The 16,483-nt window shown below is 37.4% G+C and overlaps 1 protein-coding gene across 5 annotated transcripts in view; it reads right to left on the bottom strand.

The window, feature by feature from the left end:
- Ralgapa1 (Ral GTPase activating protein catalytic alpha subunit 1) overlaps window positions 1-16,483 on the bottom strand; it is a 211,135-nt gene that overhangs the window by 29,960 nt on the left and 164,692 nt on the right. For all 5 annotated transcript variants that reach the window (XM_028782695.1, XM_028782721.1, XM_028782713.1 and 2 more), the window contains exons 37-38: window positions 2,995-3,153; window positions 1,039-1,166 (exon numbers count right to left, since the gene is read on the bottom strand). In XM_028782695.1, the coding sequence (XP_028638528.1) occupies window positions 1,039-1,166; window positions 2,995-3,153 (287 nt within the window). The remainder of the gene's footprint in view (window positions 1-1,038; window positions 1,167-2,994; window positions 3,154-16,483) is intronic.

Genomic DNA, 16,483 nt, shown 5'->3' with positions numbered 1-16,483 from the left:
GGTGGAGATGTTTTATATCAATTGTAACATTTCTAAGTAATATAATTAATTACATAAAATCTCATTTAGTACTCACATTAATGCCTAGACAATATTAGAATCTTTTTACAGATTAAAAAAAAATGAAATTCAAAGATTTATGACTTGGGCTAAGATTGGTGGTAGAGTGACTGTCTAGCATGAGCCCAAGGCCTGGGTTTAATTCTAGAAACTGAAGGGAAGGGAAAAAAACCAAAGCTGATTCTGTGGCATGACCAAGACCATGAGGTAGTTACCATCACTAAGTTTACTTCATAGGGATGCACACAGAGTTCAGGGAAGTTCAGGGATATGCTGAGGGCATTGCAGCTCCAGAGGAGCAGCACTGGCCAGACAGGCTAGTTCCAGAAGCCACGGACCTAGGCATTCCCAGAAAGGCTAGTTCCAGAAGCCACGGACCTAGGCATTCCCAGAGAGGCTAGCTCCAGAAGCCACGGTCCTAGGCATTCCCAGACAGGCTAGCTCCAGAAGCCACAGTCCTAGGCATTCCACATCTTCGCACACCTTCGTGACTCATGTTATACTGTTCCATGTTTAGAAGGTTTTTAATCTCATCTGTCTCATTACTTACCATTTAAGACTGGTTTGATTTTCATTTTTCTCATGAATGTTTCTGGACACCAACTTCTAGCTGATTGGTTGGCCCCTTAGTATACACCCTGCATACTCCTCTTTTAAAACAATGTAGTAAGACCAGTATTTTTTTCCCATGGAGACTGAATTATTTTCAATGATTGTTTGGATTATTTCTACCCTGCTAGAGTAGCACAGAGTTTGACATACAATGGCATCTTAATAAACTAAGCCAAAGATGAATATTTATTAAAAGTATATAAGGAAACTTACCACTCAAGTATCACAATTACTCAATCACTAGAGAGGAACTCTGACATCTACTTCTCAACAAACAGAAACTCTAGTCTTAATACATAAGAAACACTTACCCTTTTGTAAAGTAGATATATGCTAGTATACTGACCCCACAGTTAAAAAGGATACAAGTTTTGGTACAATGGAATCAGTGATTTCAGAGCACGGCTAGCATTTATTGCTGTGGATCGAACCATAATGGGCAGAACTTTTCCATTCACAATAGCACCATCAAAGAGTGGACCAAAGAAGGGAACCTGATGGAGAGCAGAACATAATTTTAAAGTCAAACTGTAGAAAGACTATAATAAAAACAATCAAGATCCTTTACACACAAATGAGTTTTTGTTTCCTCTTTGGTTTATTTCAAGTAAAATATTATTCAAATTCAATTTTTTACATGATGAATCACTCATACTAGGACAACAAACAAAAACACCCAAGGTCAATAGGGTGTCCATTCAAAAGGATTATGTGCTCTGTACAACTAAAAAATTTCTATCCTCTGCCAATTTCCAAAGTTTTGTAGTTAGAACTGTATACACACACAAAATCAATTCCTCTATTAAGCAAACAGGAAAAGATACACACTTTTACAGGTAGTTAGACGGTCATTTCTGTGAGTTACGAGTTTGAGTCTTATTCTTATAGTTTGGACACGAAATGTCTTCCCCAAACTCATGTTGAATGCTCAATCCCAGTACCATGTTTAGAAGGGTGGCTCTAGGGAAGGGTTTGGGATCTTTGACCCACAGGCTCTGAATCACTGAGGTCAAATGACCATGGACTGAAATCATGAGACTAATACATCTTTCTTCTTTTAAGATGTTTTTCCTAAGATTTTGTCATAGTGACAAAAAGCAAACTAAAAAACAAGCACAGAACCTAAAATGTATTTGGCTAGGCTAACTATAAAACAAAATCTATGCTTTGATAATTAACTGTCACCCTATCAGCTGACATGAGAGCTGTGAATATATAGGTCAGTGGTAGAGTGCTAACCCAGCTATGTGCAAGTACCAATACTGGAAAAACAAAACAAAGCAAAAAACTCCAACAAAACAGACCTGTTTAAAAATGCCAGACATAAATGGTGGATCAAGGCGAGATAATTACCCAAGAATGATAGTATTTTATGCTTTCTGGTCAGATTATACTTCAATTTTGTTTAAAAAAAAAGCTTTAAAATATAAAAATGTACAGAAGCGTTCAGTTTGTAGGCTGCACAAAATCATGCTGTACCCTGTTATAAGTTGACTTCTGGTTTACTAAACAAACAAAAAAAAAAACCCAACAACAAAAAAACTTGTCCACTAGGAAAATCGATAAATGGAAACTTGACCCAAGTCCAGGAATTCTCAAGATTCTCAGTCAACTGTTAAAACAATTTTCTATTAAAAGTATCCACCTTAAAAAAAGGAACACATGAACATAATGCCAAACTTTTATTATTTTAAAAAGAAATGCAAAAAATGAAAAAACCCCAAACAAATAAAAAAAGAAATGCTTTTGAAATAGTTGTTGAAATCCTGTGGTATGTCTAAGCTATCCAACCATAGGACGGGTAACATCTTTTTGAAAATTATTTGTAGGCATTTAATTTATTATTTAAAAAGTATTTTTAGTGTTCTAAGACAGGATCTCATTAAGTAGTACTAGCTAGCCTGGGATTTGCTAAATAGATCAGGTTGGTCTTGAACCTGTAGCAATCATCTCTCAGCCCTGCTGAGATTACCGTTGTGCCTTGCTAACACCTCCCTGCTTCTTACTGTGTCTTTCAGAAAACTATTTGTTTCCTACTTTAATGAAAGCGGAGCTAAGAACAAGGAACATCCACTCAGGCGCTGCTTAGCTGTCTCCCTAGTGGGTGAGCCCCTTCCACACTATGTTTAAGACAGTCTATGCAGCCTCCCTAGTGGGCGAGCCCCTTCCACACTATGTTTAAGACAGTCTACGCAGCCTCCCTAGTGGGCGAGCCCCTTCCACACTGTGTTTAAGACAGTCTACGCAGCTACTGTTGGTTGCATTTCCCCCTTTCCCACAACTGCAAATCTATTACTAAGACTGAAGTTAACAAGTTCTCACCTCTGGTTTTTTCATGATCTGGATACTGAACATGTGGTTTTTCATTGGATATATTACGATGAGGACATCACCAAACTCTGTAGGAATAATCCCTCTCCTGTAGTCTCTAGTATGTTCTGACCAAACAATGTGCACTTCATCATTTCCTAGATGTCTCAGCTGGAAAATCAAGGAAATAGTTTACAGCACTTTATAAAAGCCACGGGAGCACAGCTATACAACTAGTGACATCAAACCATACAGAAGGGAAATGGCTAATTGTTGTAGTGATACATAAAATAAAAACACTCAAAGTCATCAAGGGACAAGAGAAGAAGACCAGGCATTTTCAGCTCCCACAGTCAGAGACAGGAAGAACTTAAGAGTCACAGTACAACTCATTGAAACTAGCAACTGTGCCACTGCAATTCCATTCTCAAAGGTTAATTTAAAAATGAACTGATTTGAGATTTTTCTCCTCTTATTGTATCTTATTGTATCTTATTATTCTGCAGTGCTAATGAGTAGTAAGGTGGTCCGAGAAGGCAGCCAGAAGAGAAAGAAACAAATAAACATACAAAAAGGCAACTCATAAATTTTATAATCATTTACTGAGCAAGAGAGAGTTGGTTATTTTTGGTCTAGCAAGTTAACTTTTAGGTAGCCCCCACAATGAAACATAAAATCCTCCAAATAGATGTCTTGATATTTATTGGGCCCTAAAAAATGTTAGTTAGATATTTGTGCTGTTTACAAAGGTGCTTCTGGCAATCTTGAGAGAATTCTGTTACGATAATTAAAACTGCAAGAAAGGAAGGATTTAAAAGTTGTTTTTAATAACTTGTTTAAAAATGAATTTACTGTACATTATTGAATTTTCTTCATGTAGATTATGGCATAAACCTCAATTTTATTGTACAATTTCATCATCTACTTTATCTACAGACTCTGCTACTTGGAACCTGTGCGTGTGTGTCTGGCAGGCGGTTTACACAGCTCTCCGTCACTCTCAGGTAACTGGACACACTGGCTGGGAAAGCTTAGAAGATGAGAGAAGGATAAGGTTGTTCTGACCTAGGGTATGGGCAATTTCTGTTCATTATAGATGCAATTTCTGGGTTAAAAACTATCAGATAGATAAAAAATTTAATGTCTGACTAAAACAAAAAGAGTAGTTAAGTTCACTTTTTTCAAAGGATCGTTTTACTCACTCCTTAGCCCTGAAGTTAACTTCTTACACCTGTGTATAACATCCAGGAATGATATAAATGCAAACTTGAACTTCGTGTCATTTTTAAAAAGCAAAAAAAGAGATTACACAACTTAGAAAAGCCATGGCCCTATAATTTCATTTTTTAATCAAAATACTTTAAAAATATCCTTCCTATACAGCCATCCCCATGTGTCAGCTTCCCTAATAGGTTTATGTTAACTGAATACAAAAGAAATGTGAAATAAATTTAACCAGGAGGGATGATCCAATCTAATTTTGATACATTAATGTCATATGCTGTACATGTTACAATAGCAGCCAGATCTAATACTAAGCTCCAGGCTATACTGAGATTTCCAAATGGCAGATTGTTCTAGTGATATCAAGTATAATTGAAGTAATAAATGACAGTAAAAGCTGAGCACACTGTCAGGAAGAATTTAAGTATTTACTTTTTAAAATTAAATGAGTTAGGTTAGGAAAGACAAGACAACTGAAATAATGCAGGTCTCAATTTACAGAAAATTCCTTTTATTTATCTGCTACATTAACCCTTGAACCCTTGCCAAAATTATCTATAATTCTAGTGCCACTTATCTAAAGAAACAAGAGAACAAGGCAACTCTATTATTATCTTTTATCCAAAGTTGTCTTCAAATATCTTCCACACAGTATTTAAGGTCTGTTAGAAGTTTAAAACAACGTATTTTTTGTCAAAATATATTTTTTTGTATTGAATCATGTGCATCAGCAAATCATTCTACATGTGTTTGATATTTAAAGGAAAAACTTTCATGAAAATCCTTTATTTAGATTCCAATGCTAAAAATATAGCTTGTTTAGGCTATCATATGACATTTTTATAATTTTAAAACCCGAAGTATAATCATTAAACAGAAATTGAGGTGTTGTTAATCATTGCTGTGTATTTGGAAATTTTTGAAAAACCAGTGAAAGATGACTTTCTAGTGACCAAAAGGTAACAGAAGTCATAATGCCAGTAATAAAAGCAAGTCAGCAAACAAATTTGGTGTTGGGTACAGATACTTTATATTCTATTTTATATTTATTTATTTCTTACCTCTTAAGACTTAAAAGATCAGTCTTAGGCATACTCAGTAAGTTTTCCTGTACTCTAAATTTCTCAAAGGAGTGTCTTTCTTTTCTTCTGTCTGTCCGTCTGTCTGTCTTCCTCCCTCCTCCTTTTATTTCTTTTCTTTTCCTTCCTTTGTTTTTTGTTTGAGTCAGGGTTTCTCTGTATAGCTTTGATTGTCCTAAAACTTAAGGTAGACTAGGGTGGCCTCAAACAGAGAGATTATGGCTTTGCTGCCTAAGTGCTTGTACTAAGGCATGTATGTTTTTGAATCCATGTGAAAGTCAGTTTTTGGAAGAGCACTCGAGACTGCTGTGTACATGGGACAGGTCTGTGCAATGACTGGTAAGCAGAGTACTCTTCTAAAGTCACTTCAACTGCTACTGACATCACTCTGGAATAATCTGTATAATGTAGGATATACAGATGACCAGTATTAGTTTGTGAAGAAAATAAAATAAAATTCAGCATGTATAAATTCTAGTTCTTCACCCATTACAGAATGTTGATACTGAAAGATATCCTAAAGGAGGAATTCCACACCCAATACAGAAGCTCCACTGGGGCATCCTGAGGGGCAGATAGATGCCTGGCCTCTGCTCAAACACTTTAAAAGTTATAGAGAGTAGTGCTCACAATTAGACCATTCTACCTTTAATGAACCCAAATCATCATAACATTCTTTACATGAAGCAAACCCTGCCTTCCTGACACTAGTTCTTGCAAATTAGCCTTACAAAATGAATCCAATGTGTATTCTGTAAGTTATCTTTTCAGGTATTTGAAGATGACTTTAATATCTTCACTTCACTTTTTCAGGTTAAAGTATCATTTTTCTGGATTATTTTCTCAGCTTACTGATGTTTCTATTAAACCACAATGTCTGGAATAGAGCATCAATATATGCTCTAATACAGCAAACTCATTAATGGAACTACTTCTTCTTTTTTACTAAATTATTTTCTGAAACTTTATGGTGTCATGAACAGCTAGTCAACTCAAACTTTTCCTTGCTAAGTTCTTTTTAACAATCTTTAAAATGTCCAGATTAAAAAAATTATTTAGTGTGTGTTGTATGTGTATGTTTGCGGTGTGTGTGTGGGTGTGGGTGTGTGTGCGTGCACATGTAGATTTCTAGGAGACTGAATTTAGGTTGGCAGACTTGGCACCAAGTTCCTCTACCCACTCAGCCATTGCAAAGTTCTTTTAATCAGGTAAAATCAATTGCTCAATTTAAAGAGAGGATTTCATATTTATTCTTATTAAGTTTTATATTGCCAAATATAGGTTAATTTTAAGCTTGTTGAGATTTATTGTTAGCTGGATTCTGCTATTCAGTTTGCTGGCTCTTTTCCAGATTAGGGTTATCATTAAATTAAAATTCTTACATCTTCATTTAAGTTCTGAAAAAAATGTCAAATGGTTTATATAAGAGTAATTACAGAGTTTCATTCTACTTAAAAAGATACCTTCCACTTATTAAGGTTATTTATTACATACTATTTATTAAGGGCATACTATTTATTATACATATTCTGTGATAATTCACTTAATATAATAATTATAAGGCAAGTACAATCAGTACTACTATTTTTCTAAATAAACAATTGAAACTTAAAAGGATGAAGTAGTTTGGCTAAGACAAAACAAACCTTTAAATGACAGAAACGATATTCAAATCCAGGCCATCAGGTCCCAGAACCCAAAGTTGAACCACTTTGCAATATTGCCTCTTACTATATGTGTTTGTGTTCTGAATATGATTATGCAATTGGTCATCATACATACGAGGCTATTAAGACCACAGTGCTTCAACTTACACACACACACGCACACGCACACGCACACGCACACGCACACACACGCAGTTCACACAGTCTATGGTTGGCCCTCATCTAGCCGTCCTATTACCACAGACTCATTCTGATGAGACTGGCTGTGCTAACCTTACTGCAGCGGCTGCTAGTGCTCACTGCCTCCTTATCTAAGCGCTCACAGCCATCTGCTTAGCAATCCTACTTTGCTGGAGTTCCTGAATGCTGGGATTTTCAGAGGGATGGCCTGCTCTGTACCCCTGTGTAAAATCAGGCATTTGCCACGGTTACAGACCAGATGCATCGTCCTAAAGCTTAAATGCTGACATCCTAGCCATGGCTGGGATGGTATTAAGAATTTAAGTCCTACTAGGGACTTGGGGAGGTGATTAGATCATTTTTTTAAGAGGGTAGTATCTATTAAAAAAAAAAAAAAAAAAAAAAAGGACTCCAGAGAGCTTGCTTGCCACTTTTACCAGATAGGGTGATTGTTGAGAAGCTCTGTCATCTCTGACAGGTTAGTGGCTCCCCAACAGACAGTGGATCTGGCAGTCTCTTGTCTCAGCAGCCCCTATAACCATGAGAAGTAACTGATGCTTATATATTTCCAGTCTCTGGCATTTGTTACAGAAGTTTAAAAGAATGAAGACACCACTTTATAGTAGTATAAATATTCATCTTATCAATAAAGAATCTAGAATTAAAACTTTACTTCCTTAGTGTCATAAAATGTAAAAATCACATAAAATAACTACTTTTGTCTCATAAGTTAGCTTGAGTGGAGCAGTGACTGAAGGAAAGGCCGTCCAGAAACTGCCCCACCTGGGGATCCATCCCATATGCAGACACCAAACCCAGATACTATTGTTGAAGCCAAGAGGTGCTTGCTGATAGGAGCCTGTTACAGCTGTCTCCTGAGAGACTCTGCCAGAGCCTGACCAATACAGATGTGGATGCTCATAGTTAACCACTGGACTGAGTCAATGGGGACAGGGTCCCCAATGGAGGAGTTAGGGGAAGGATTGAAGAAGCTGAAGGGGTTTGCAACTCCATACGAAGAACAACAATATCAACCAACCAGAACCCCCCCCCCCCAAGCTCCCAGGGATTAAACCACCAACCAAAGAGTAACCATGGAGGGACCAATGGCTCCAGCTGCATATGTAGCACAAGATGGCCTTATCTGGCGTCAATGGGAGGAGAGGCCCTTGGTCCTGTGGAGACTTGATGCCCCAGTGTAGGGGAATGCCAGGGCAGAGAGGGGGGAGTGGGTGGGTGGGTGAGCACACTCATAGAAGCAGGGGGTGGGATAGGGGGTTTGCAGAGGGGAAACTGGGAAAGGAGAAAACATTTGAAATGTAAATAAATAAAATAACCAATAAAAAAAAAAACCCAGTTAGCTTGCCTCTGACTTAAAAAGCAGATATCAATTAATTATACTCTCTTGATCAAAGTTTGAGTATTCTCTGATTCTACTGGTTTCCTCACTACACCGCTAACAAACTCTTCATTTTTAAAAATTGTTACTTTTTTTGTACTTTTCCTATCTCTACAGCTACACTAGGTTAGATATTACATTGCATACTTAAACTAGTTCACAAATTCTTAAAAGATCCTCTCTTTCTTACTCCCTCCTTCGTTCCCTTCTCCTTTCTCTTCCATCACTAGACATGCACTGCAGGCTGTCTGGATGCACTGCAATGGCTTCTGCAGGTGCTCCCAGGAGGATGATGGATACCATCTCTGACCTCGAAGCTTTTGCTTCTGTGAAAAAGACACAGTAAAATCACCAAGCAAACAGCAAATAAGTTACAGACAATGTTCCAAACACTTCTCTGAGTACAAACAGCAGAGGACACAATCTCTAGCGGCACTTGCACTGAAAGCTGCAGCATACATACCAGTTAGTATTTTAACTAAAAGTGGGAGTACTTGTGGAAGCAGAAACAGTGAACCCATGGCAGTCTTCCTGCCTCAGCATCCTGAGTATCACATATGACTTTATAGTCCACATATTTTCATACCTTCATTTGCAACCTGGGTCATTATTATCAATTAAGAAAAGTTACTTCTATCCCAGTGTGGTGGCACATATCTTTAATCCCAGCACTTGGGAGGCAGAGTTCCAGGCCAGCCTGGTCTACTGAGCTAGTTCCAGGACAGCAAGGGCAACACAGAGAGACCCTGTCTTAAAAACAACCAAAGCAAAACAACAAAAAACGAACGAACAAAGAAAAATTTCTTTTTCTAAAGGTTAATTTTTGATTATTTTAAATTACGTGTGTAAGTTCATGTATGGGTATGTGCATGAGTACCTGCAGAAGCCAGAGGTACAGAGCTGGAAGAGTCGTGAGCCACCTGACATGAGGACTTGGAACCAAACTCCAGTCCTTTGGAAGAGCAGCAAGTGCTCTTACCCACAGAGCCATCGCTCCAGCCCCAAGAAGAAAAAACAATTCTTAAAAGGAGTGAGCACAGTGTGCCTAGCTCTACGCTTTGGTATATGGTGGTGTCCAGTAATGCTGTTGGCTAGTATAAAACTGACAGAATGAATACTATGGAAATTATATTCTAACATTACACAAATACACACTATAGAAACATAAATATCTAATTATGGCATTTATTAAATAAGCTACACCAATCATTATAATAATACATATAGGTAGTTTGTACAGTTTGAAGCTATGGTAGCTTTAGTGAGTTTTCATTCATTAAATGTAAATAGGCTTAGTTCTAGGTTCTAGAAATACAATAGTAAAGAAAGTCTTTGTCCTCATGACCTTGATATTCTAATGTGTATGTGGGAAATTGGTACAGCCATATCCACCAGTAAGGAGTCAAATAAATATATAAAGAATAAGCAAATAGTGGGAAAGGGGAAACCAGTTTTCTCCAATGGTGTGATACTGGGTATATCAACCACACTTCAGGACAGACTCCATTGTCAGAAATGGTTGGCTACATAGAATGAACTCCATGGTTTGTCTGTTTATGTGTGTGTTTTTTATTTTGTTTGTTTGTTTTTAAATTCTTGGGTTTTTTTTTTGAGATTGAAAGAACATGAAGCTGGGTGGATAGGGAGGTGGGGAGGATCTGAGGAGTTAGGAAAGGAAGAACAGTAATAACATATATTATATAAACATTTTTAAATAATAAAACTAAGCAAACATGATCCTTTGCACAGTGATAAGTGCTATAAAGAAAGCAATCCTGGAGTAAGGAGGAGACTTAGTGAGTAGTGTCTGACACATAAGCAAGGGGAAACGAGTCTAGACCCCAGAGCCCAAGAGGGGCAGGGGCTTGCCAGTTAGCTAGCCAGGTGTGCCCGGCAGCAAACTGAGACCTTGTCTCAACTGAGGAAGGAGGTGAGGACTGATACTCTGAGGTGGTTTTCTGACTTCTATGTGCATGTGTTAGGCACTGCTAGCGTGCACACACATATGTGTGCAAATACCACACAGATTTAAAAAGGCACTATAGAGCAAAGTGATAGTGTTCTTGAGTTCAGGGGGTTCTCTAGCTATAATGATCTGGAAAGTCTGTGAAACTGTCACAGAGGTGTGAGAATAATGAGAATAAAGAAGTTTGAAAAAAAAATGCAGTCCAATTAAACACTTCAGTATCCAGGGCCTCAGATATGTGACTAAACTCGATTTGGTGGAAGGTTAAGACAGTGAAAGCAGGTTGGTAAATGAGAAAAAACGGCAGGGACAGTGAGAGGCGGGTAAGTAGAAAGGTGGTCAAAGCACACGGGAACACTGGGGTTAAGTCTTACTCTGTGCACAAAGAGAAGCCATCTTCCTGTTCAGATCAAGCTGGTCATGGTGGTGAGACAAGCTGGCATGCAACCACGGATATTATTTCCATCCTCTATCTTTGTCACCAGGAATACACTTTAGAAAAGTTGGGCTTGTGGGTAGAATATGACATTAAATAGAATTTGTAACATTAATTGTTATATTTTGATCTGAGCCTACAAGTAGAATTTGTGTTTGTTAGTTTTTGTCAACTTGACATAAGCTTGGGTCATCTGGGAAGAGGGAATAGCCGTTGAGAAAATGTGGCCATCAGACTGGCACATAGGCATGTCTGTGGAACACTTTCTTGAGTAATAATTGATATGGGAGGGCCCAGCCCACGATGGATACTGTCACTCTTGGGCAGGCTGGTCTTGCGTTGTATATATATATTAAAAAGCAACCTAAGGAAGCCATGAGGAGCAAGCCACTAAATAGAATACCTCCATGGTTCCTGCTTCAGTTCTTGGCCTGGTTTCTCTCAGTGATGAACTGTAATTGGTTCATATAAGCTAAATAAACCCTTTCCTCCTTCATATTGCTTTTAATAATGGGGTTTATTGCAGTGACAGAAAGAAAACTGTGACAATTCCATAGAATCCATTAATTATATTATAAACCCACTTTTATTAAAATAATAAAACCTTTTTGTTATTATTCCATATAGTTTTAAAGTTAATTTTTCAGATTATATTTAGCTTATAGTTCTTTGGAAAGTCTCTCACATGCTAATTTTATTTTAAAATTATGATAAAAATAGATTTGAAATAAAATTTGGACCAAGTAGAGTCTTTACAACCCATTTATTTCAGAAACTATTGTGATCAAGTTTTAAGACATGACCTGCTGTCCATTACACTAATAGTATTTCAAAGGAAACGGACTTAAACAGAGTACTTCTTCTTCCTCTTTTGGGGGTTCAGGAGATGAAAGATAGCCTAGAGAGTCCAACTAAGTATTTTACAATTATCTCAACTTGATCTTCATCCAACTTCTAAAAGGATGATTCAGCTACCTTGGAAGTGGAGTCCCCGCAAGTGGCCGCAACAAGGAGACAGAGGAGATGAGAGAGGCTCCTCTCAACACTTCACACCAATGCTTGCAGCACTTTTGATGTTTAGGGGTGAATACAGTCAGTTAAGTGGAAATTATTTTTAACCATTTTCCATCAATCTTTCTCAGGTAGAAATAATTTATAGAACAGAAGGATTCGACTGGGTTATATCAGGATTTTTGAAACAGTGGCATAATATTTCAAAGAGGGACTTTACTAGACTGAATGGCTAATTTGTTCAAAAAGTATAGTCTATGTTACAAAAATTCTGCTGCTATTATCTTGAGCTTTGAGAAACTTTCACTTCATAAAACAATGCTAAACTTAAATAGATCCAGGAACATTAACTTCTCATTCTGAGAAAATAAAATGCTTAAAAATAACTTAAAAAAACATACCACATATTTAAAATAAAAAGCAGAATGTTTTAGTTTTTATAAAATGGATATAAATGACTTTTCCCCTACCAAGTTTAAAACATAGAACCAGGATCATAAATAATTCTATCTTGCCAGAGGCATGGCTATTTCTTTATACTGACTGTCGACTATCTAATTTAATTAGAGGTATTAAACTCCATGTTGAGGTCAACAAGCTTTACTTTCTCCAATATTACACTGCAACCAGGGCTCATTAATGTGTCTGCTGAATGGATTAACACACCTGAAGATCTATGTTCAAAGGACAGGGGGGACAACCTAATGAAATCCAATTGTTCATTTGTAACAGGACATGTTCTAGGCCTCAACTTATTACCACTAATGTGGAATTTATTAAATTCAGGAGAAAAAATACCAATACAGAAAGTGATTTTTTATTAAGAAGAACTGGTGTAAGACAACTGGCTTCTATGATTAAGTTTAAACATTTAAGCCGTTAGAAAAAAAGAGATATTACAATAAAACTAACATGTAAGGCTGCTACGGAAAAATGAATAATAGAAAAACAAGCAAGTTTTGTTTTTGACTTCTATGAGGAGAAGGATTAAAGTAGCAATACTGAATCATGAGATCACATTTATATCTTCTTTCTGTTGGGTTTTAAGACAGACATAGTAAAATTGCTTTAACTAAAAAGGCTAATTTAGGCTGGGCATTTCTTCAACAATATTTCTTGTAACAGCAAGGCACATGCATATATTATCAAACTTTTAAAAACTATAACCATATACTTGTTGCCAAGATTGACCACTTGACAACCTGAGTTCAATGTCAAGAATCCATATGGTGGAAGGAAAAAACTAACTCCCACAGTTGTCCTCCAACCTCCCCAGGTACTGTGGCACACATGCAAGCATGTGCCATACATGCAAGCATGTGCATATTCCCCACCCCTAACAAACAAACAAACAAACAGACAAACATAAAACATCACTTTAATAAAAACCAGAACAGGCCAGAAAGACAGCTTGGCAGGTAAAAGCCCCTGTTGCTGAGCTGACAGTCTGAGCTGCCCCACTGGAACCACATGATAGAAGGTGAGAGCTGGCTCTCGATGGTCCCCATGTGTGCCATGACAAGTGCACACCCACCCCACCTACAAAATAAATCCTAAAATGCAACCAAACCTCCAAAGGCACAATATTAATTCTACCTGACACTCTCTACAGATTCAATATATTCCCACCAAAATCCCAACAATGTAACAGAGGGAGCGAAGATGACCAAGACACATTATGTATGTATAAAGATATCATAAGCAAGCTCTTACTTTGTATTTGCTAATTTAAAAAGATAGAAGAACAATTCCAATATATTTGGCAAAAATAGAAAACCCATTCTAAAGCTTTTATATGGAGTCTGTAAGACATATTCAAAGCCAAAACAATTTTAAACAAAAGCTGGAGAATTCATACTTCCTGAGTCAAAACTTAGAATGCAATAGCCATCAAAACAGCATGCAACTGGTGTAAGGACAGGTATTTAGACTAGTGAACTAGGAGACAGCAGAATCTCTACAAATAGTGATGAAAAGCTGGGCATTTACATGCAACTCTGTATCACACTCCATACACTACAAGTAGCTCAGTGTGAGGAGAACTTACATGCTAAGAGCTAAAGCTCTCAATGAAAGAGGCATGCATCTCCATGTCAATGGATTTGACAGCAGGTTCTTAGATTGATATTAAAAGCAGAGGCAGCAAAAAAAAAATTAAATTTGAGTCCATATTGATCAATCATATACTAGACAAGGGATTAATATGTACAATGTATAAAGAACTTCTATAACAACACAAGAAAATAATAAATGAATAAAGGACTTGGATAGACATTTCTCCAAAGTGGATAAACAAGTGGTCAGTGTACGCATGAGAAGATGCTCATTATTACTTGCCATCATAGAAATCTGAATTAAAACTCCAAGGAAATAGCCACTTTGAGATAGGCATGATGGTGAGAAGGGAGAGGCAGGGGGATTATGAGTGTGTGCTGCACAGTGAATTCAAAGAAAGTCTGGGATAGACAGAGAAATTACGCCTCAAAAAGAAAAAAAACACAAGCAAAATAACTACTTTGTACCTATTAGGACGTCTATAGTTCTTTTTTTCTAACAAGTATGATGGTGGTGTGGAAAGGCTGAAACCATTGTGCATGCCCACTATGGATGTAAAGTGGATGTAAAGCTAATATGGCACATCTTCAGATAGTTCCACATACAGTTTGTACAGAACCCAATAATATAGATATATAGCCAAATGAATTAAAAGCCAGCATCTAAACAGTATGCCAATGTTCATTGCAGTATTATTCAAATAACAAGAGGTGAAAGCAACCCAAATGCCTAGTAACAGATCAGCAGATTAAATGTAGTACATACAAGTATATATCTGGCCACATAAAGGAATGAAATTCTAATATGTGCTTTGACATGCATAAAACCTTAAAAATACCTGGCTAAACAAGACAGCACAAAAGGACAAATATTATACGCCTCTACTTATTCTAGAATTGGCAAATTTTAGAGGCAGAAAGTAAGTTGGTAGGAGTAGGAAAGAGAGGGGATGACATGAGTGAGAGAAAATGAACTGAGAAATAAGTTTATCTGCTGACTGGAGAAAGCTGCATGTTCAGGAACACCCAGCACCTACGAAGAGCTCAAGGAATATACAAACAGAAAGATACCTTGTGTTCATGGAGCCATAGAACTGATATTGTTAAAATATCGATATCACTCAAAACAATACTAATTTTGATAATCCTTGCCAAAATTACAATAGCTTTCCTGAGAAATATAAAAATTAATCCTATAATTCATACAGAACTACAAACAACCTTAATATCCAAAGCAGAGAACAAAAATCAGTTGTGTTACACTCTCTGACTTGAAATTATATTACAAACTACAAGTATGTCTGAAAACCTAGTCTTGAATGAGGTTTTCCTATACTTTCACTCAATAACAGGCTTCTGACACAAGGTGTGAGTGGTGTCTATGCAAGCACTGCTCAAACAACAGAGAACAGCTGGGTGTCCTCCAGGCAATTCTATCTGGAGATAGTATAAACAACCAACTTCCAAACACTGCTTGCTATTCTTCAAAAGCCAACCACAAGCCTGTTGCTTTATTTGTGCTTCTGACACTAACTATACATTGAGGTTCTCAAAATCTTATTGTTTGGGGGTCAACAAATGTGCTTAACTGACCACAAACTCCAGGAATATAGTCACTGGTTTATTACAGGATATTATAAATATAGAATAAGAGATACTGTACTACAGTGGTTCTCAACCCGTGGGTCTTGATTCCTTTGGGGTCATATATCAGATATCCTGTCTATCAGATATTTACATTCTGAGTCATGATAGTAGCAAAGTTACAGTTGTGACGTAGCAGTGGAATGATTTTATGGTTGGATGTCACCACATGATGTATGAAAGGGTCACATCATTAGGACGCTAGAGAACCACTAGCTACTTCCATTTTGACCAAATACCTGATAGACAGCAGCTTACGGGAAGGTTTCATTTGATTTCTAGTTCAGAAAAAATAGAGTCTATCAAACAGGAAAGAAACAGTGATGGGAGAGAGCTGATCCTCAGTGCTCATCAGAAAGCAAAGAAAAAGAAACACCAGCACTTAATTGGCTTCCTGTTTTTTCAGTCAGAAACTGCAGCCTAGAGAATGATCCACATTTGGGGAGGGGTCAAGTCTTCCTTCCTTAGTTAAATGCCTCCAGAACCCTCTCTAAATCCAATGAAGCTGACAACTGAGATTAGGCACTACAAATGTACGGGGTAGAAGAAGGGGGTGGAGCGGCCATGCTGTTTCTGGCAATGCCATTCTCTGGGAACCCCTGTGTGTCTGGCTATCCAGACACTCTCTGAGCACTGTCCTTTGGGTTCATATGCAGACTTCATGGAACAGCCATGAAGCACTGCAAAAATGTCACTGGTAACAATATGACTAATGTTAATGGAGTTGGGGGAACTCAGCAAAGCCTGAAGCTTATCTGCTGGTTCCTCTTGCTTTCCTTGTGAAACGTTCCTTTCCCATGGGTATGGGGTGAGAGCTCTTCTGAAATGGGGGTCTTACCCA

The sequence above is a fragment of the Grammomys surdaster genome, unplaced genomic scaffold (assembly GCF_004785775.1).
Source record: "Grammomys surdaster isolate TR1022 unplaced genomic scaffold, NIH_TR_1.0 98, whole genome shotgun sequence".
Classification (NCBI taxonomy): Eukaryota; Metazoa; Chordata; class Mammalia; order Rodentia; family Muridae; genus Grammomys; species Grammomys surdaster.
The sequence above is the reverse complement of the archived record's forward strand: the minus strand, read 5'-3'. Positions and strand labels throughout refer to the sequence as shown.